At 40.2% G+C, this 22,157-nt stretch overlaps 1 protein-coding gene across 3 annotated transcripts in view; it reads left to right on the forward strand.

Annotated features, from left to right (window-relative positions):
* Positions 1-18,330, forward strand: part of WBP1L (WW domain binding protein 1 like) — a 59,587-nt gene extending 41,257 nt beyond the window's left edge. For all 3 annotated transcript variants that reach the window (XM_074295466.1, XM_074295468.1, XM_074295467.1), the window contains exons 3-4: positions 12,828-12,989; positions 14,490-18,330. In XM_074295466.1, the coding sequence (XP_074151567.1) occupies positions 12,828-12,989; positions 14,490-15,259 (932 nt within the window). In that variant the 3' untranslated portion in view covers positions 15,260-18,330. The remainder of the gene's footprint in view (positions 1-12,827; positions 12,990-14,489) is intronic.
* The last annotated feature ends 3,827 nt before the right edge of the window (positions 18,331-22,157 follow it).

Below are 22,157 nucleotides of genomic sequence, written 5' to 3' on the forward strand. Positions count from 1 at the left end.
AAGGCCCCCATCACCTCTCACATGGAATTCCATTGCAGAACTATAGCTTTCTAATTGGTCTCCCTGTTTCTGCTTTTACCCATTTCAGTTTATCTTTTACACACCTGCCAGCAATTTTCCTAAAATAAATCTAATATTCACCTGCTTTGATCAGTTAACTCTAGTGTTTCCTTCTCTCCAGATTCAAGTGTCTTCTTGATTTTATATATATTTTTAATTTTGTTTTATTTTAGGTCAACATTTTCTCCCAACTCACTTTCCTCAGAAAACAAGAAAAACAAAACCTATTGCAAACACGTATAGTCAGGCATAACAGATTCCTGCACTGGCCATCTTTCTGCTGGTTTCCACAATCCTTCTCCATACAGCTTCACTTCCTACCCTTCCCCTGTCATACTTTATATCTCTCCACCTGTTCTTGATCTGGCTTTACTGGTCTTCTCACTGTTGCTCACACATGACTCTACCTCCTGACTCCATGCCTTTCCATTGGATGTCTTCAGTACTTTTTTTGTATCACCTCCAACTCCTGACCTTTTGACTGGCTTCCTTGAAGACTTAGCAGCACTTTCTATGTGAGGCCTTTCCTAGTCCTGACTACTAGTACCTTCTCATTTAGATCATTTCCCATTTACACAATATTTATCTTATAAGTACAGTTATTTGTTTGTAAGTACACATTTTGTCTTCCTCATTAGAATGTGAGTTCTTTTGGGTCAGGGACTGTGTTTTGCCTTTTATTTGCACTGTGCATGGCTTATAATAATCTTTTTATGTTTGTTAGCCTACAGAAGGACATTCTACAAGAGGTTTTGTCTGTCCTCTTCCTTATCACCTGTGCTGCTTCCACTCTCACCTCCCTCTGCCAAAACCTTCCTCCCTTTTCCCACTAGTGCTTTCCTTCTAAAGTGAATTTCTATTATTATCCTTTTAGTCATGTCTGACTCTTTGTGAGTCAATTTGGAGTTTTCTTGAGCAGAGATATTAGAATACTTTCGTCATTTCTCCAGTTCATTAACCAGATGAAAAAACTGAGGCAAATAGGGTTAAATGACTTGTCCAGAGTCACACAACTAGTAAGGGTCTGAGGTCATATTTGAACTCAAAAGGATGAGTCTTCTTGACTCCAGGCCCAGTGTTTTAAAACTACTTCATGTAAATGCTTGTGTGATCTTATCAAAGAAGAGTGATTGTCTTAGTTAAGAGCATCTAATTGCCCTACCTACTTTGAATCAGTTAAGTGTTGATGAGTATGAATGAGGACCCCTTAAAGTGGATACATATATTCCAGTTCACACTATTCCAGTTATAATTTTGTAAAATATGGGATTCTAGCCCAATGGAAATATGCCTACAAATTTGAATAATGGGACCATTTTAGGAGATTATTTTAACTAACTAAACCTAGTCTCTTGTCTTCCATGTTAAAATTATAAGCTTTTTGTGGTCAGGAACTGTTTTGTATCCTCCTGCACCTAGAAAGTGCTTAGTAAATGCTGATTGACTGTTGATTGATGCCTTCTGTCCAGATATCACAGTCCTTTTCTACTCTTTCCTTCCAGATTGTACCTGGTTATAGGTACCTGTACCAGATTAGTGACAAAGGAAAATGATTAAGCAAAGACTTATAGCATCAAGTGACAGTATGTAAAATATTCTGATCTGGTAGCCTCTCCTGGTTCTACCTTGGGGGAGAAGAGCTATTTTTCATTATCTCTTCTCCAGGATGGTTAATTGTTTTTCCATTATTTAAGAACTTAGTGATTTTATCTATTTCAGTGTTCTCTTCAGCTATTAAAACAAAAAGATACCTTGCTTTGCCCATTTGGGTTATCAGCAAATGGGTAAGCTGTGGGTAAATGAATATCAGGGCAACCCAGTTAGAAGTTAATGGGAAATTAGTCCTGACCGTTCCACTTTTGGTGGTACAGGGTGTTTTGAGTCCTTAAGAGTTACTGATGAGATAGATAGGTTGTCATGGTATATCAGGGGTGAATTAATACTGAAAAGGTATTTAATGTTTCTAGCGTACTGGCCTTCCATAACTTAGATGAAGTAATTCCAATTGCTAGAATTTAAATAGAAATTTTAAATTTTATTTTAGATTAGCTCACATAAAGAATGGGGACAACCTTATGGGAACAGAGGGAGAGATAGAAAATATTCTGCCCAGGGACGTTATAGGTAATGAAGTAGGTATCTAGGCTGTCACTGTGGCTGTTTGGAGGACTGAAATCTGTAGACCACCTTCCCAGATAACTCTGTACCCTCATTTCTTCCTTCCACTTGGAAACAATTCTTTAGTATATTTGGGGGACTGGAAGGAGGGAATTTGTTTGTCTGACACTTAGCAGAATGCCCTAGGCACACAAAAGAACTTCACCACTTCCTCTTTTTCCTTTTTTCTCCCTCTCACTGTTGGGGAGGGAGTTGGCTTGAAAGAGCTCATTTATTTGGAATAGAAAGAAAATTAAGCTCTTGGCTGGGACATATAGCCTTCAGACACCCACATCTTGTAGCCTATGGGAGTGGTTCCTGCAATCGGGACCTCTCCCTCTTGCTTCCCCTTTAGGACTAGTAGGAGAACAAACCTGGAATTTCCAGAAGAGTCTGTGTGAATGGACTACCAAAAGCCAAGAGGGGACAAGCTACCTCAGGATAATTCCTACTAATATTATAAATAAGAAGCAAAAAAAAGAGGAAACAGTTATTATGAAGCAGGTAGAAAAATTGTATTTAAATGTTTAAAATGCAACTTCGTCTCTGGGTTCATGTTCTTCTACCCTGGCACATAAAGCATACAACATAAAAAAGTTTTCTTTTAGCTTGGTGTTTTTCTGGGTGTCTGTGACCAGTGGAAGCAGGCTCTGAAAAGAGTAAATTAAGCTCCTGGTCCCTTTCAGATAGACCCTCCAGGAGCCTTGGCTGCCAAGCAGAGTGAATCCCTTATGCACAGAATTCGGCTCTCAAAGTCAGATAGGAGGGTCACAGCACTGACAGCTAGCCATTTGGCATTTTGTTTTCAGTTCTGCAGGAAGTTTAAGGTTAAAAGATTTTCTTGATATACCTTCTCCACATACATGGCCAGTGGTTCTCTGACCTTCTTTTGATATCCCTAAGCAACTTGCATCACTCCTATGTACTTGGTATATTGGTTTTATATGACACTTAGCCTGTCCTAACTCCCCAACTAGGTTTCGAGCCTGAAGGTTGGGACGATGCCTTGTTCATATTTGGTATTGCCCCAGCAAGAGAAGGGCATAATTAGGGAGCTAGGAAGACTTGTTTGTTCCTCCAACATATATGTCATTGTGACTCTGGGCAAGGCTTTTAACTTCTCTCTGCCCTCAGCAGCTCTCTAAGACTGTAAGTTGTAGAGATGGTGCCAACCTGCATTAGTAGAAATAGCTCTTTCCTCTGGGAATGAGTTACTTATGCCAACCCTGTTCTTCTAGCACAGGGTCTTGCACGGAGTAAGAATTCCATAATTCCATAAATGTTTGTTGGATTGAATTGGATCTTTTCTTCCACAAGGTGCTTGTGAGAGGGAAAAAAAGAATAGGGCCAGAAGAGAACTAGGGCAGGAAGGAAACACTTTTTCTTTCGCAGGAATAGTATCAAGAATTTGAAACTTGTACTAAAACTGACAATGTCCAAGATTCCCACAGTGAGTCTTTTCTGCAAAAGATGATTTCTCTGGAGACTGAATATAAATCTACACATGTTAGGTTCACTTTTTTTTTTTTTCCTCATGCTTTTTCCTTTAGTTTTGATTTTTCTCCCCAAACATGATTTATAAAGAAATGTGTATTTTTTAAAAATTAAGGTAATTGTCTAACTAGAAAACAAAAGGAAAGGAATAAAAATAAGAAAAAAAAAGATGACTTCTCCATCAGTCACCACATTCCTGGTATTTCACCTCCTCTCAGTGTTTTTCCTCTTTAATGTTGTTGACCTTTCTTGATGAAGAAACATTGTACACAAGCCCCACCCTAGAGAAAGAACATTGAATTTGGAATGGAGCCTTTAGTTCTCATATCATCAACCCTTCTGTGGCCTTTGCCATTTTGAATCTACTTCCACTATTACCTTCTAGATTTTAACTGACATGGAGAAAGTGGTTAGGATTTTTTTCCATTCTGATAACTGTGGGGGAGGAGGAGATAGGGAAGATTGAGCCAGGAAGTCCTTGACAGAGTGTATTTCTAATCCTTTATAATTGTCATTAAATATTGAACTAGCTGTAAACTCAGAAATCTTGCTATCTTCCCCTATCAGTTCATTTACCTTAACAGAGAGCAATTAACTCCCTTCCTTTCTTTCTCTCTCCTGAAGGGTATAACTTGGGTCAATCCATTATCTTTTTCCTCTTGGTCTTTAATTCTGCCTGTTGACATAAGGAAAGGAGGTATCATCAGTCCTGAATATATCTGTAACTCTGGCTCTAATAAAGCAGTGTTGGGCAATGTAGGTGAGACTCCCTCCGGTCTTTGGATTGGATGATATATGTTTTCTTATGCCCAGTCTTACACAAATGAGAAAACCAAAACCCAGGAAGAGGAAATAACCAATAAATATTTAAGTGCTTATTAACGGACTAGGTGCTAGAAATACAAAGATGAAAAACTTACCCAGTGACACACATAGTCTTTTAAATCAGATTCAAAATCAAATTCTGTCACTACCTGTATGAAACTTAACCTTTTTCTGCCTCAGTTTCCTCATCTATAAAATGAGGGAATAACATGACTTTTCCAGATTTGTTCCAACTTTAAATTTGTGGTCTTATGATCCAGTGATTTAAATCTAAGGAGAAATAGATAGGAAGTCTGCCTGAATAATCACAGAAAAATGCTCTTTATAAATGGTTTTACCCTGATTTTCACGTTAGTGTGAGAGTTGGAGATAGGGAAAAGAATTTTCCCAGGGAATTTTCCAAAGATTACATAAAGCATAGTATTACTATATTCATTTAATGACTATAGCCTTATTTCCCATTATATTTATCATCCGTTTGTCTTAAGTATGTCAGTAGGTCAGTAATGTTTACCTCAAAATTAGAGTATTCTTTCTGGGTCACTTGTGTACATCATTCTGTATCCTATTTTATCCATGAACAAACCTTTGATTGGTTTTCCAAAAGACAGACAGAAATGAGAAGTTGTTCTTGACCTAATTCTTTGTCAGAGGTGATTTTTGTATTAGATTTTTAGGTGAAAAATAATTAAAAGATTTTTTTTAATTCCCTTTTGATCTGTTATCATTTCTACAATTTAATATCTGTTGGCAAGTTGTTTAATGATTTAAGTGAAGTAATCAAACCTCCTTAATAGTCTGAACTTCCCAAGAATTGACCTTTTGAGGGAAAAGGATACAATGGAGGATTTATGGATATCTACCTTTTGTGACAGTTTGACATGCCTTGCCCAGTCAGTATTGTCAGAAAGTCCTGCCTGTTTTCTAGTGGTATAACTTCATTTCTGCTAAGTCTCTTTTTACTCTGTCTTCTCCCTATACCAGATATGAGTCCCCAGAGTCTATCAAGGGGGTATACTTTGGCATATTGTTAGAGAATTTCCTACCAGCAGAACAAGGACATTTTTCTAAGCTTATAATGAACTCTGAGGTATATGACTTAGTCCTTTACATTGGACTATGCTGACGTGTTTTCCATTTCCCAAAGATGAACAGTATTCCCCACGATGAGGTCACTGCTTCTAAAGAGTCGTTGAAGAAGGTCTTTGGGTCTTTTTGGTATTTTGTTGTTGTTTGTTTAGTTTTAGTTTTCTTTTTTAAACTCTCTTTTCCTCCTTGTTTGTGAAACCGTACTAAAAGAAGGGAATTTCATGAGAAGTTTGCACAATTCCACGGGGGTCAATCATGACATTTCTCCTTCAAGGGGACAGTGATGCCAGTTTAAGTTGGATCGGTTGCTCTAGTTAGTTTTGTGTCGGTAATAGCAGAATGCCTTCTGCCCTGCTTCCCATGTATTTTACTTAAATAGAACCTGTTCATCTGTTCTGTTTCTGCACATAGATTAGTGCCCAGTCATGCCACTAAACTGGCTTTACTTCTGGCATGGTTTCCCCCTCTAGTGTCTGAGAAACATTTTTGGTTGTCTTAACCCACCCTTGACAGTTCTTGCTAACTCACCTGAGGCAAGCAATGATATGTTAGGGACTTGAAGAAGAATGCTGGCTTTTTATGTTTTAACTGCCTGTGCTGTCTCCTAAGAAAACAGAGCAAAACAGTTCCTGTAGGGAAATGACTTGGGAGAGATCAATTTTACAAAACAAGCCTAGGTTAACTTTACCAGTTGTCCCCTTCTTTTTTTTGACCTCCACATCCATATCTTCTTCTCATACTGCCCAGCTTGTCTCCCTTTTTTCTACCCTAGAATTGTCACTCTGGTGCTCTGATTGGCCAGCAGTAGGTGCTTGGTCTTTGTTTGGGCCCTGATTAATTCAGAGAAAATGTAGACATCAGTGGTTTCTGTTTTGGACCAGAAATCCTGAAGGTCTTCCCCTCCCAGATTAATTTTTTTTGGGGGGATGTCTACTAAAAGAGACCATTTTCTTAACTTTATCTTAACGATTATCTAACTATTAAAAAGGCCAAGGTCTCCTATTATATTCATGGCTACTGTCCTAATCCCATGTTTTTATATAGTACTTTAAAGTGTTAAAGCACTTTCCTCATAACCTTATGCGATAAGTAAAAAATATTACCCCCATGTTTTAGATAAGGAAATCAAGATTCTGAGAATTTAAGTGATTTGACCCTAGTTGTGATTGTTTAGCTAGGAAGTGTTATAGGTTGGAGATTCAAACCCATGTCTTCTGACATAGACTTAGTATTATATGGTAATGCTAAAATTGAGAGGTAGATTTATCTTTAGAATTGACTTATCAGATTTTATTTTAAATACAGAAATGTGTGGCCTGGGAGATTATGACGCCATTGGTTCTTTGATGGTGAAAAGACAGGTCTATACTTGTGGTTCCATCTCGTGATGATCCCTCCTTCATCTCCTTATCTACCTCTTTACCCTAAAATATCATTTAGCTGTTTCACTATTCAGCTGAGACTTTCAAATCAGTATCCTTCCTCCTGAAATCTCTCCCCAGATTCCCTGCTGCACCTCAACTTTGTCATGTCCAAAACTGAACTTTCTGCCTCTTCTCCAACTCTGCCTTTTTCTTTTGATGGCACTGTCATTTTCCCAGTTCCTCTCCTTTATGTACTCTACATTTTAGACAAACTGGACTTCCCAGTGTCCATTCTGCCCTCCTTTTATCTCCATGCTTTTGATCAAATGCAGTCAAAAATCAAAACCACCTCTGTCTGTTTCAGTGTCTTCTTCCTCAGGTGTTGAGTATGTATAGCCCTTTCACCTGACCAGTCCCTCCTCCTCCACTAACAATGACATCTTAAATTTAATGTAGTTAGGTGTCTGCATTGATTAAGTCTCCATGAGGGAAGCTCTTAATTTTGTTTTTGTGGAGAAGAAGTAATTGTACCAAGTGATAGGAAACCCAGAATCCTTTTTTTCCCCCAGGACAATGCAACTTAAATGACTTAGACATTAGGAGAAGGTTTATGTCCAGAGAACACCAATTGATAGTTGCATTATGCTCTCCCCAGATCACAGTGACAAAGGCAATGGTTGAACTAAAGGAGGTACGGAGGGTAATGATAGGCCTCAGGTACATGCCTCATGAGAATCAGTTAAAGAGCTAGGGATGTTTAGTTTGGGGAAGATCTAGAGATGAAGGAGAAGGGAAGAGGAAGGAATGATAGTAGGTTTGAAGTGTTTGGAGGATTAAACTTTTAGATTTGTTCTGCTTGGCTCTATTGGGCAGAATTAGGAATCATGGCAGAATTTTCAGAGAGATATAAAGGAAAACATTCTAACAACTCACAGCAATAGAGTGAACTGCCTCTACAGATCTTTCCCTGGAAAGGCTGAATGACTGACTGCTTGTTATAAGGACATTGTAGAGGTTTCTCCTGGTTAGAAATTGGTTGGATTAGATGACTCCTAAGATGCCTTTCAGCTCTGGTATTATGATTCTATGAGACCAAAGGGATTCTTCAGTTTGTATTATGGACCCCTTTGGCAGTGTGGCAAAGTCAGTGGGCCCTTTCTCAGAAAAATCCTTTTAAGTGCTTTAAAAAAATCTATAGGATTACAAAAGGAAACCTATTATGTGGAAGTACAATTATCAAAATACTGTGATCGGGGAACCCAAGTTCACAGACTTTAGATTAAGAACTCCTACACGAGGGACACTCATGATTTCTGTAGCAATGGGATTTCTTTCCCAATCTGACTCCATTGGTTGGGGCTGGGACACCTGGCAGGCCAAAGTCAGGGAGATGTTGTACCAGGATTCTTCGAAATCCTTTCCAGCAACTGAGAGATAATGGTATTGCCTTTTAGTCATTGACTCACCTTGGGGGTACAGTGAATAAAGAACCAGGTTTGAAATCAGGAAGACCTGAATTCAAATCCAGTCTCACCTCACACATTTACCACTGTTATGATCCTGGGCAAGTCACTTAACTTCTATTTGTCTCAGTGTTTTCAACTGTAAAATGGAGATGATATAGTATACCTATCTTGCAGGATTATATGGATCAAATGAGTTAATATTAGTAAAATATTTACACAGTGCCTGGTACATAATAAGTGCTGTATAAAGCCAATTCCTTCCTTTCCTCCCCTCATTATAATCACAGACAACATTTGACAGGGAAAGATATTTTTGAAAGGTTTTTTAGAGTTTTTATTCATAAATTTAATAATCACCAACAAAGATAAACATAAAATAGAGTACAAAATTCCACATAAAAACCTAGGATTTAACAAAAATGGAAGTAAGCATATAAATAATGTTTATTTGATGACTCTTTCTATCTGAAGCCTTTTAAATTTTTTTAATTTTTAAAAATTAAAAAAAAATTTTGGTTACATATGAACATTGATTTTTTTGCATATTTCCTTATGAATCATGTTGAGAGAAAAAATCAGAACAAAAGGAGAAAAACAAAGAGAAAAAATAAAACAGAAGAAAAAGAAAAAAGAAAGTGAATGTACATGTGTTGATTTACATTCAGTCTCCATAGTTCTTTCTCTGGACACAGATGGCATTTTCCATCCAAAGTTTATTGGGATTGTCTTAGATCACTGAACTGCTGGGAAGAGCCAAATCTATCATAGTTGACTATCCCACAGTCTTGCTGTTACTGTGTATACTGTGTATCCTGCTTTTGCTTGTTTCACTCAGCATCAGTTCATGTAAATCTTTTCAGGCCTTTCTAAAATCAACTTGTTCATCATTTTTTATAGAATATATAATATAGAATATTTCATCACTTTTCATATGCCATGACTTATTCAGCTACTCCCCAACTGATGGGCATCTGTTCATTTTCCAATTCTTTGCCACCACAAAAAGAGCTGCTACATTGTCACACATGTGGGTCCTTTTCTCTCTTTTATGATCTCTTTGGGAGAAAGACCCAGTAGTAGCACTGCTAGATCAAAGAATATACACAATTTTATAGTTTTTGGGGGGCATAGTTTCAAATTGCTGCCCAGAATTTGAAGCCTTTTAAAATATACTGTTATAGTCAGTTCTGGTTTTCCCATGTCACTTTGGCTACACCTAAAGTTTTTTCCATGTTTCTTTATCTTTTTTTTATGACATTACAATGTTCTATTACATTATATGCCAATGTTTCTAAAGCCATTTTCCAGTCATTAGAACATGGAGGCTATTTTCAGTTTGTGTTTGGTTTGGGTTTTTGTTTTATTTTGTTTTACTATTACAAATAAGCAGGACAAACAGTATGATCTATGTGACCTTTGGCTAGTCACTTGGCCTCTGGACCTCATATGCAAAATGAGGGGGTTTGATCAGGTGGCCTTTGAGGTCCCTTCTAGCTCTGGACCTATGATTCTATTAATAATTTTTTAGAACTAGGAATATTTTTATGCTGATGGGTCCTTTTTTGATATTTTAAAGTTTGAAATCCTAGCAATGAAATTACTTTGTCAAAAGGTATGATCATTTTGGTTTCCAAAATAGTTGTTAGTTTATAGTTCCACTAACAATTGCCAATCCTAAATTTTTTTTTTGAGGGGGGCAGGGGAAGAGGCTATATTTGCCATTCTAGTATGTATAAAATGGCACCCTGAGGTTTTCTTAACTGTTAGTTTTCTGATTATTGAATAATTGAAATGTGATTATTTATGATTTATGGATGTTTGTTTTTTTCCTCCCAAAATTGTGGCTACCCTTTGACCTGCAGGGAGTAATCTTTAGGGATATAGTTCAGCCTCTCAAATAAGTCAAAAAGCAAAGTTTAATTATATTTCACATTCATGTAATACTTATTTGAAGTTTACAGAATGCTTTCTCCATTATAACCCTGGATGCTATTAAAAGTTATTTCCATCTTACAAAGGAGACTTAAGACTGAGAAGTTCCCTGCCCCCTCCTCCCAGTAAGTTTCAGAACTTAATTGGAATCAGCCCAGTGGTCTTGCTGCCATGCTAACCTTCACACAGTGCTGAGCTGGGCAAAGATTAGAGACTGAGGCAGTATCCTTAGGCTTACCTTTTCAATGTCAAAGAGAGGAGACCAACTAACGATTAGTAGAAATCCTTTCCTCACCCTGGGGAATGGCAGGCAGAGAAAATTTGGTTCCACACTGACACCTGCTGACGATTAAAGTGCTCAGACAGGCTTCTCCCCAGGACCCATTGACAGCTCCTCTTTATTGCTGTCATCTTTGGGTTTTCAGATGGGCAACTTCAGAAAGAGGCTTGCAGAGAAGAGAGAAAAGGATCTTCCAGCAGCTCCTCCCTAAAAGTCTTTGACAAATATTTTAGTGTGAATAGACATTTTCTGAAGAGAAAGAATCTAGTAACAGGGAAGAAATAGGTCCTTTTTAAAAAGTTATCCTTTAGAGAATGGCTGTATTTGCCTCTTTTAGAGAAACTAAAGATATCTTTTTTAAAATTCAGTTATATTTTCAGTTCCAAATTCTCTTTCTTCTACCTCCCTCTTCCCAACTTGTTGAGATAGCCAGAAAAAGAAAACCTGTTACAAATATGTATTGTCAAGCAAAACAAATAAGATAATATTTCTTGACTTAGGGCAGGGTTTCTGAACTCATTTTTAAAATATTTTGATAATTGTATTTTACTGATAGGTTTCCATTATAATTCGACATATTTGATACTTTTAAAAACAATGTTCTGAGAAGGGATCTGTAGGGTCATTAGACTGCTAAAGAAAGTTCCCCAATACAAGCAAGGTTCATAGCCACTGATTTATGGTGCTAAATAGGACACACTGAATTTTTGTTTGTGTAGCTTAGGCTTTGTTGGGTAAAATCTGAAAATAGTAAGAACAACAGGAAGTGAGTTGCCCATGCAGGAATTTTTAAGGAAAGCCCCAGAAGGGCTGTTGTAGGCGTGCTCTTAGGCCCAGCCTCTGGTGAGAGCTGGAAGGAAAGAATGATAGGGCAATTGACAAGCTAGGAAGAAGGAAGATGATAGAGAAACATTCCTGCTACTGGATGGTTTTATTATCCAATCGGAAAGAAAAATCCATCTAGGGAAGAGCTGGTTCTGGGGCAAGTGAGACCTTCTTGTTTGTAATTTTGAGAATCTGCTCTGGAAGGTCCTGGCAGCTGCATGATGGAGTGGTCAGGCTCTCCAGACCTGTTTTGTGACCTTGGGCAGGGACTTTAGTTTATTTTGAAGTTTGAAAGAGTTGTACTGAATGCTAGTTCAGTAAGCTGCATTAATAAAAAAAAGCTCTTGATTTTTGGAGACTTTGAAGTAGTTAGGTAGGATTCTTAAATTGGGAGGGAATCAAGACTCTGAAAGGTTAGATGTGCTGTGGGTTTTAGGTTTGATTTTTTTTTTTTTTTTTTTTTTTAATGAACATTATATTAGGTATCCATGAACTTGTTTTCTGTTCTTAATGTGATTTTTGAGCTATTGAAGTTTAAAACTGCACAAAGATTTTTGGTACACTTTGTATTTTTATAATTATTGTAATTTAATTGGTTTCTTTTGTAATCTTTTGTATTTTGTACATTTAAAAGGTTATTCTAGGAGGAAGCTATAGCTTCATCAGACTGCTAACAAAGTTGTGACACCAAAAAAATTTTAAACCTTGGATGTGCACATTAATTGTTGGGGACTGGGTTTACTTTCTTCAGACTTCAGAGGAGGGATTAAGGATGAGGAGGTTTAGAGAAATATTATGAGCCTTCCCAGCCTCTCTCCCCCATTCCTCCACGTACCCCACACCCTCCAAAAAGGGAAGGAAAGAACATCTTGATAAGAGTAACAGGTTACAGAATTAACAAATGACCAGTGTTAACTGCTCGTAATGTTCCAAGCCATTATACTAAGGATAGGAATATTAAATGAGCTACCTTAGCGTGTTTCCCTTATTCCAGAGGCCAGGGTGAACTTGGTCAGATATCCTTATCTCAAAAAACTATTTGTGATGATTGACCTTTTTTGGTTCCCCAAAGCTAATGGTGGTTTTTATGCCCCTCTGCTATTCTGATCAACATGACAAGAGTTTATGAGGTATGTCTCTGTATTCTGTAGAGTCACTAGGTGGTCTGCAGAGTCGGTTTTCCTCTGGTTGGTCTTGGGCTCTGTTCTCCCTGTCAGAAGGGGTTTGTAGCTGTGACATATTGTTTTGAAAGTTGCCTACCTCTTGCCAATATTCATTGTGTGCATGGCTGTTTGCCTCTCTCCCTCTTTCTCTCTTTCCCACCTTTGCTCCCAGGGTTCTGGCTGGTGTGGACTATTATAATCATCCTGAGCTGCTGCTGCGTTTGCCACCACCGCCGGGCCAAGCATCGCCTGCAGGCACAGCAGCGGCAACATGAAATTAACTTGATTGCCTACCGGGAAGCCCATAACTACTCAGCGCTGCCATTTTATTTCAGTACGTACATCGAAAATCGATTTCACATCATCGCCTGGGGTCTCCAGGAGCCCAGCTCAGAGGATGTGGTGTCTGGGAACAAGGGGATTGTGGGGGGAGTGGGGAAAGACTCGATGCACAACTGCAGCAGGGGTCTGCATCAGGGAGGGGGGACTGTTCCTTCCCCACAGAGAAGAGCAAGTGCCTGGGACACAGCTCTCAGAAACCCCAGGGTTGATCCAAAGCTAACAGTGACTGGTACTGATAAGCAGTGGTTTCTCATTAGACCTTTATTCCTTTATCACATTTTGAGGGCAATTTTCATTGAGAAGGTGGTCATCTGAACCGGGATTTGGGTAAACTGGAATTTAGAGCCCAAAGCTTGTTTTGTCCAATTATCAGCCTGACCCTTAGCTCTAGCCCCAAGGATGTTCATGTCTCTCTGGCCTTGTTCCATGAGTAAATCAAGGTTCTGGACACTATGAACTAGTTGGCCTTGCAGCCTCTGAGAACAAAGAAGTTTGGTGACTCTTTTCTAAGAGGATGCACCTATTTTAGTTAAGGCTTCTCATGTGGCAAATAAGAATGGCTGACCAGTTTGCTCCCAGCCCACCTTACAGTGCTTTAGAAAAGAAACAAAAAATAATTGTTTGAATCTCAAGTTTTTAAAAAGCTAATCAAGTTCAAGCTCTTGCCCTTATCGTCCTGGAAAGAAAACTCTTTTCCCTTACCATTTCTCTCAGCATCAGAGAGAAGGGAACAGTTTGAATCTCTTAAGTCCTAGGTCCCCTGTACCAGACATTTTCCTAGATCATAGGTTCCTGTTATATTTAGGAGCAGGGCAGAGAATAGAAAGGGAGTGGTCTGAGAGCCATATGTTGGAGTTCCCACTCTAAGCCCCAGACTTAAAAGGAATCTTGGCTCAAAAATGTATATCCAGTGAGGATCACCAGACTGATGCCCATATGGAAATGGCTCCATTTAAATCAGCTGGTATTGTACACTTGCTGAATGTACCCTTCTCTTTTGCCACTTACTACATCACCATCAGAATTTTGGGGGCTGGATGGGGTCAAATGAAAGGACCAAGGGATTTCCTTTATTCTCATCTCAGCCCCCAGAACTGTGTCAGGCAGGGCCTTTAATACCTTGAAAAACCAAATCTCTTCCCAACCTTCATCCCCAGTTTTCTCCCTCTGTACTAGATTGCCCTTGGCTTTCTCCTCCCTCTCTCCCCTTTTCTCACTCTGTTCCTTCTCACACACAAGCATAAAAGCACTTGCACTCTCTGACTCTCCTCCTCTCTCTTCCCCCCCCCTTTTGTCTCTGTCCCTATCCCTCCCCTCACCCCACCCTCATCTTTTTCTCTTCTTCCCCCCTCTCACAAATCTACCCACATCTCTGAACATTGTAGACATCACATTAGGGGTGGGAAATGGTGCACATGCTCTTTTCATGTTGAGCTCTGTCCTGGAACCATTGCCCATGCAGTAATTTCTCCTCCCTGCCTCCCCGTTTTAGGGTTTTTGCCAAACTATTTACTACCTCCTTATGAGGAAGTGGTGAACCGACCTCCAACCCCTCCCCCACCATACAGTGCCTTACAGCTACAGCAGCAGCAGCAGCAACAGCAGCAGCAACAACAGCAGGTGGTCCCTGTCTGCAATAGCTCCTCAGGCCCTGACCCCATCAGGGGCCTTCAGGAGGCACAAACCAGCCCACTGTCCGTGCCTGGCAGCAGCAGGAATAGCATCAGATCAAGCACTGAGGACCCTGAGCCCTCCACATTGCTGGTGGACCAAGAGGCTACCAAAGCCCCAGGCATGGAGCCAGGCAGCTCTGGGGCTTGTCTGGGGGAACTGGGTGACCCAGGGTCTTTCCTAGATAAGGATTCAGAGTGTAAGGAGGAGTTGCTGAAAGATTACAGCTCTGAGAGCTTGGAGCACAGCAGCGCCTTTCCTGACAGCAAAGACAAGACACCTGGGAGGCACCGACGCTTCACTGGAGATTCTGGCATTGAGGTGTGCGTCTGCAACCGAGGCCACCATGAGGATGACCTCAAAGAACTCAACGGGCTCCTTGATGATGCCCTGGACAGCGCCCTGGACTTCTGTGATAGTTGTCAAGCAAGACCTCCTGGGGATGAGGAAGAGGGGCTCTACCACCTTTCTGAGGAGCAAGCCCGGGAGCATGGCCACCACCACTTGCCCCGCCAGCCAGCGTGCATCTTGTTGAATACGATCAATGAACAGGACTCCCCTAATTCCCAGAGCAACAGCTCTCCCAGCTAGAGCAGGCCAGCCTCCTTAGAAAAGTGACAGGGGAAGGGCAAGGGAGGGTGAGCCAAGAGGGGAGCCTTTAATTGGTTGGTAAAGAAAGTGCTGCTGCTTTTTCTTCTGTCTGTACTTCTGCCCTTCCTTCCCAAGATGTAATTGGAGGTGGGATTGCCTCTCTCCTGCAGAAGCCTGGTGTGGATGAAGGGAAAAGGTGTTGATCCCCTCACTGTATTCTTCCTTACTCTATTTGCCCCTCCTCCTCCCTTCTGAGCTTTCTTTTTTAATGACATCTCATCTTCCTGCCCATGTTAGGTGGTGTGCATTTAGAAAAATGTATCTGAGGGGCCAGGATGGAACCCTTCTTTGGTTCTTGGGATGGAGTGGTATCTGCTCTTCAGTTTAGGTTTAGAGACTCATGTCATCCCTGTTAGTAAATAGGCAACAGGGTTCTACCACTGGGAAAATTGAAAAGAAAAAATCCTGGCCTGGGCCTCATGTTGACCCTAGGCTTGGGTTCTCAGTAGTTTCAGAGCTGGAATTTGATCACTTCTTGTAAAAGTTGTGTTATTAGGGGGATGGAATGGGGAACGCAGTTGTCTGGGATGTATGTGGGATTTGTCTGATCAGACTTCCTAAGTGAATGATCAGAGCTAAGAGCCTTCTTCAGGCAAAGCTACTTTCCTAAAAGGTTCTGGCTGTTCTCAAACTAGATTAGCTTGAAAGGGTTCTGCTAGTATTCTTTCTTCAAAATAAAACCACATCCAAACTAAGTAAGCTAAATAATATGAATGTACTTAAGTAGGGAGCATTTAATTAGGGGCAAGTGGAGGGGGTGACTTTCTGGTTCAGGCCTCTAAGGACTATGACTGCACCTGAGCTAAGAGAAAAGCTCTTCCATCAGGGAGATTGGAAGGTGTAGGAAGAAGTTATTTTTGGATTACTGGAGAGGGTAGGAAAGGGCTGCAAACTGTTACATGTGGGAGTACTGTGGCAGAGTGAAGGGGGATGCATCTGCTCTAGGAAGAGTAGGGTCTTGCCTTCCTTTTTAATAAGCACCCTTACTAAGGTGATGATTAACATCCTTCCCTCCAACCCCATCTTTGCATCTTCTTCACTTTCCCCCAGCCTGTGGCCTTTGTGCTTTCACACTTCACCAGTATGCTGAAGAAACGGACAAAGGAGTCTGAGTGGCACCTGGGAATCAACCCCAGCTCCCCTCAGCCTGTTCCTTAGGCAGTATTTTTCCCTTGGATCCCAAGATCCATTTTTTTATATTGACCACTTGGAAGAAATAACTGAAGTGTTTGGGTTTACTTTTTCCCTCTTTCTCTATTAAATGGTGGTACTTTGCTAGCATCACCTATATATGGCCAAGTGCCCAGTTCAGGTCTGAGTGGTTGGCTTCTCAAGTAGTGGGAGACCTACTGTCTGTCCTCTCAGATCATTATTGCTGAAGTTTGGCATCAGGTAAACTGAGAGTTTTCTTAAGAATAATCTGAGCAGATAAGGCAAACCAAAAGCTGAAATTAACATTCCCTGACTCAGTTCTGTTCATATGAAGAAGGGTTTGCCTTTTTTTCACCCCCTCTCTCAAATGATGTTCAGATTATATCACTGACATTATGGGAAAAAAAGGGGGGGAGGGAAAGGCTATGGGGGTGAATGAACACCCCTGACTGTATTTGATAAAACCAAAATCCATCTTGAACAAGGTGAAAATCAAAATACACTGACTTTTTGAATAACCTGTGTGTGTCTGTCTCATTGTGTGTGAGCCACGGGTACCAAAAGCCCTGTGTTTCTGTGAATATACGTCGAAGCAGCCATTGTGCGCATCTTAACCAAAATGTTTGGAGCAAATTTTGGCTCTCCCAAGGGAACTTACTTTAAGCATTTACCTGTTTACTGAGCAAAAGCCCATGGCAATTCTTGTATGCCTGGGGGTGTTCAGCAGAGCCCTCATTGGCAGCCCACTGTTTTTGCCAGAGAAACTTTGCTGGATGTAGAGGTTTTACTCTACCCACGGTTGCAATTTGCACATCACTGCATTAAACCCTGGAGGTCTGTGTTTTGTTTCCAGTAAGTGGAATCCTGCTCTAGATGTGTCTGCATGAGCATTGTTTGCCGAGCTCCTGTCACCGCCCTGTGCTCCCCCTGCCGCTCTTTGTCCTGGGCTCAAGAGCTCCAGGGTGTGGTGCTGATGACTACGAGGGACACAAAGCAGGCCTTGAGTCGAAACTGAAGTTGAGGTTGGATTGTCAGCACCAAGTGTGGCCTGGTTGTTGCCCAGATGTCTGCCTTTACCTGGAACTGCCAGAAGAGTTGACAGAATCTCCTATGTGGAGTGCCTGTCACCCTTGGATGAGACTTGATCACAGTTGAGCAAGTATATAGATGAAAGAGCCATGACAGGTCCTCGATTGCCTTTTCATCTTTTTTCCCCCAAAGCAACTCACTAAAATGTCTAAACAGTGAGCAAGTTTTACCAAAGTGAATCCTGTTTCAGTCAAACAGGACATTGGGATGCACTGTGGTCTCCTTGGGTTTTCTCCTCAGGTTGGAATAGGGAGCTAGATCCAGAGTTTACTGTTGACATCTCTACCCCAGATGTAAGAAAAACAAAAATCAAATGGTGAAAGTGGGCTTGACTAATCAGCAGTGACCAGATTATGGTCCAGGCTTCAGAGCCCTGTCCATCCTGAAGAGTGAGCTGGTTGATGACAGAGTGGGAGTTGGAGTGAGAAGAGGGAAGGAGGTTGAACTTACTAACCTTACCTTCTTCCTCTTACCTCCCATAGGTAGAGATCTTGGTTTTCTTAGTGAATGAGGACAATGGGTGTGAGTTGGGTTTGGTGCTACAGTTAGATTAGCCAAATGCTGACACATTCCTGTGTGTTTGCATGTGTACAAGTGTGTTTGGCGCATTGCCACTTGTTGGGTGTTGTGAATATGTGTATTTTAAGCAATAAGATTCAGCTGGTCAGACTTCTCTGGGCAGCCTTACTGACACTTTTCCTGTGATGTGATTGTTTTGAAGACAGAGTGGCTCCTACCACTGTGAGATGCCCAAATAAAAACCAATCCAAGATCTGTTGCTCTTTATTTTATTTTTTTTTAAAGAATGCTATAGATTTCTATTCATTATCCTCAGGGAAAAGTCATACCTGGACTCAGAAGTTGTAAAAACATTTCCTGACCCCCATACCTTGTAGTCACATGGCCCAGGGGAAACTATTGTAGGGTGAAAGGTAAACTGTATGCTCTAGTTGTCGTGACTCTTTTCTAAAGGGATCTCTTTAAACATTTCACATTAGGGTGTGTAGGAAACAGATATTTCTGATATCTGCATTACTTTGCAAATTTGCACGAGCAGGTTGAAGCCAAAAACAAGTAGACATTTTGCTAGTCCTTTGCAAGCTTTTGAAACATGACATTATTAAAAAAAGAGGAAATAAATGTTTGGATTATTAACTTATTGGAAATTAACAAGTATTTATTAAAGCATCTTTTTATCTGGGCCACTTATCCATGTATAAGAAAGAAAAATACCCAATCGAACCTCAATTTCCTCATCTGTAAAATGGGGATAGTAGTAGCACCTACCTCTCAGAGTTGTTGTGAGGATCAAAAAAGATAACTTATAAAGTGCTTTGCAAACCATAAAGCATTATCTAAACTAGCTATTTTTTCCCCCCTAAATTAAATCTTAAAATCCATTCTCAAGGTCTTTTAATAAAGTAAGTGAGACTTTGAGGTAGGATAAGATTCTTAATTCTATCCTTTACCAGCTATGCCGTTACTCCCTAAGTAACTATTGTGAGTAGACATACCAATTATGGTGCCATATTGCATGAAAGTAAAGTTTCCAGAAATAGGGTAACATATATAGCACTTTGCAAATTTTCAATCTCCGTATAAACAATGGTGTTTTTTTTCCCCTAACATTCCCTCTTCTACTTCCATTTTCAGTAGTTGGGGGGAGGGGATAGGCTGAGGAATAAACCAAGTCAGCCAGAGATAAGATTTCTTGGGAGCTAGTCTGCCCTATTGCTGAAGATAAGACTAGTTGTTCTTTCCATTCTTGGTTTCTAGGGCCTAAAGCCATACTGGGAAAATGGAACAATGGGGGTAGGGAGTAAAGATGCCCAATCTTTCTGAGAAAAGTAATAAGGTCTAGGTAAGTGTCTCTCCCCTTACAAACACATCTTGTCCTGTCTCCTTTTTTCTTGCATTCCACAAATCAAGTAAACAAGTATTAAATGCCTGCTATATTCCAGGCAAACTCTTAAGCCCTGAATTTATAGAAAAGTTCTCCCAAAAGGTCCCTTTCCTAAAGGAGGGGGAAGTAATGGATAATACAACTAGCATACAAGGTATTTATCAAGAATTTTAGATAGATCATCTCAGAGGGAAAGCACTGACACCAAAGGAAACTGATAAAATCTTACAGAAAGTAGAGTTTTAGCTGAGATGTGAGAGAAGCCAGATGTGGAGAGAAAGAGGGAGAGCTTTAGGCATTGGGAACAACTTCTGAAAATGCTTGGAGTCATTGCAGGGAATAAGGGGGAACGTCTTGGATAATGAATAGCACAGAGACCAGTGTCACCAAATTGTAGAATACTTGGAGGTGATGGAAGTATAATACGTCTGGAAAGAATGAAAGAGACCACTTTATGGAGTCTTAAAAAGAGACATTTAATCTTGAACTTAATGGGAAATCACTAGAGTTTATTGAATGAGTGGAAGAGGAAGGTTAATAATGAAAAAAATGCCTACTATGGGCAAAGTTCCATGCAAATACTTGCCTTTGAAAAGTTTGTATTTTGCTGGGAGAATATGACATTTACATAAATAAGTGCAGGATAATTTAAAGAGGAAGAGAATATCAATAATGCAGGAGGCAGGAAATAAGGGGAGCAGAAAAAGGAATGCAGTCCAGGCATTGGGGATAATCTATGCCAAGGATGCAGAAGATGAAATCCTCTGAGTTCAAAGAACTTTGACTTCGAAAAATCATGACTGGTCTGCTTGACTTGCATGTGCTTAAAGGGTATTGATTTTTTAGTTCTTTCTGGAAAGGAAAATAATAAAAGTAAGAGAGAAACTTCCCCTCTCCCAGTACTTTTAAATGGCATATACCTGCTTTACAAAGACTTTTGATAATGAGAAGAGCAAGGAAACCAATTAGAGATAGTTAATGTAAGGGTCTCTGAGGACCTGTATTAGCAGAGTGGCTTTGTGAATGGTGAGGAGAATGTAAAAAGAGGTCAAGATTTGTAGCAATAGAATAAAGAACCTCTTTTTTTTTTTTTTTTTTTTCCTCCCCAAGTCCTGATTGGAAAGAATTCTGAAAGAGATTCCCAAACTACAATTTAGGATTCTTTATGTTTCTGCCTATATCTTGCCTCTTTCCCTCTCCTCCTCCACTCTTCTACCATTCCCTTTCTAATACAGCAGCATGAAGTGGAAAGGACACAGGACTTGTGCCAGAAAACCTGGGCAAGTAGTTTCAGAAGCAGTTTCTTCAACTGTAAGTTGGAGGTGAACATGCTTTTCAGGAGGGAAATGCTTTGCAGATATTATAGTTCTAGATGGGTATAAGTTAGTATGCTCTGTTATTACCACTGAACCACTAAATTAATCATTAAGACTAGAGAAGTTACCATGGACCTTCACTATGACCCAAGATACCATGAAATTTATGGTGGAAAGGATTTGGCTGTAATCAAGGCTGGCAGCAGTGAGTTAATCCCAACTCCCTTTCTAATCTCTACCTCCTCACCCAAAGGTTAAATCTGTGGAAACATCAAAAGTAAAGGCTGTTTTTGACTTTATATCTTCTGGTGAGAATTTTTTTCCCCTTCTTGATAAAACAAAAATAGTATTTCTTGGTTTGTGAGGGAGAGAGTGTTTTAAACATCAAATTTCTCCCAGCCCACACAATTTTGCCCCACCCCCTCTTTATAATATGTTTCTTCACTGCAAGATCTGAAGCAGCCAAATCCTGCTGGAAAATATTACACAGCTCTCACTTATGTTGCAGTCATTGAGGAGCTGTTCCTTATCTATCTCCCAGCTGTTGGTTAGTTAGCAGCAAGGGACTTTGAGCCTGGAGAAGGGTGCCCAGACATTATGGGAGTCCCAGGACAAGTAGGCTGAGGTGTATTCACTTGCCTATCCAAAATACTTCTCCCTCCCTGGCAACAGAGTCGGATAAAGAGGCTTAATTTTTTTTTTTTCCTTAAGGCAATTGGGGTTAAGTGACTTGCCCAGGGTCACATAGCTAGGAAGTGTTAAATGTCTGAAGTGAAATTTGAACTCAGGTCCTCCTGACTTCAGAGCTGGTGCTGGCTTATTCTTTGTTATTATATGACTGGATAGCTTAAAGAATCCCCATGTAACATACTTCCAAGTATTTTCAGTATACATTATTTTCCTTAATTGTGGGATAAACAACTCTGGGAAGTGAAAGGACTTAATTGATCACACAGCTTTTGTGTTGGTAGATTCTGGGTTGAAGCTCTATTGGTCTGACTTATGAGCTTGGGCTCTTAATGCTATCCCACCCTAATTTGGAGAGTCAAATACCATCCATGAAACATGACATGATAAGTGCTGTTCTGTTTCTGAAGATGATGGTTCTGACCCTCCATTGGCTAGTCAGACCCCGTACAGGTATGTACTGTATTGTAAAAGGACTTCCCTAGCTCCTTGTGAATAGACACTTGAGTGAGATTAGTGATACAGTCTCCAGTCAGTGAGGGATGGGGGGGGGGGGGGTGAGAAGATGAGAATCTCATCCTAATTGAGTTGTTAGTTGAGTTGTCTCAACATCTCAAACATTTCCTCAAAGGTGCATTCAGAAACTAGAATACCTCTCCACAATGTACCTGATGTGCACCTGATGCTTTTG

Source organism: Sminthopsis crassicaudata, chromosome 2 (assembly GCF_048593235.1).
Source record: "Sminthopsis crassicaudata isolate SCR6 chromosome 2, ASM4859323v1, whole genome shotgun sequence".
NCBI lineage: Eukaryota > Metazoa > Chordata > Mammalia > Dasyuromorphia > Dasyuridae > Sminthopsis > Sminthopsis crassicaudata.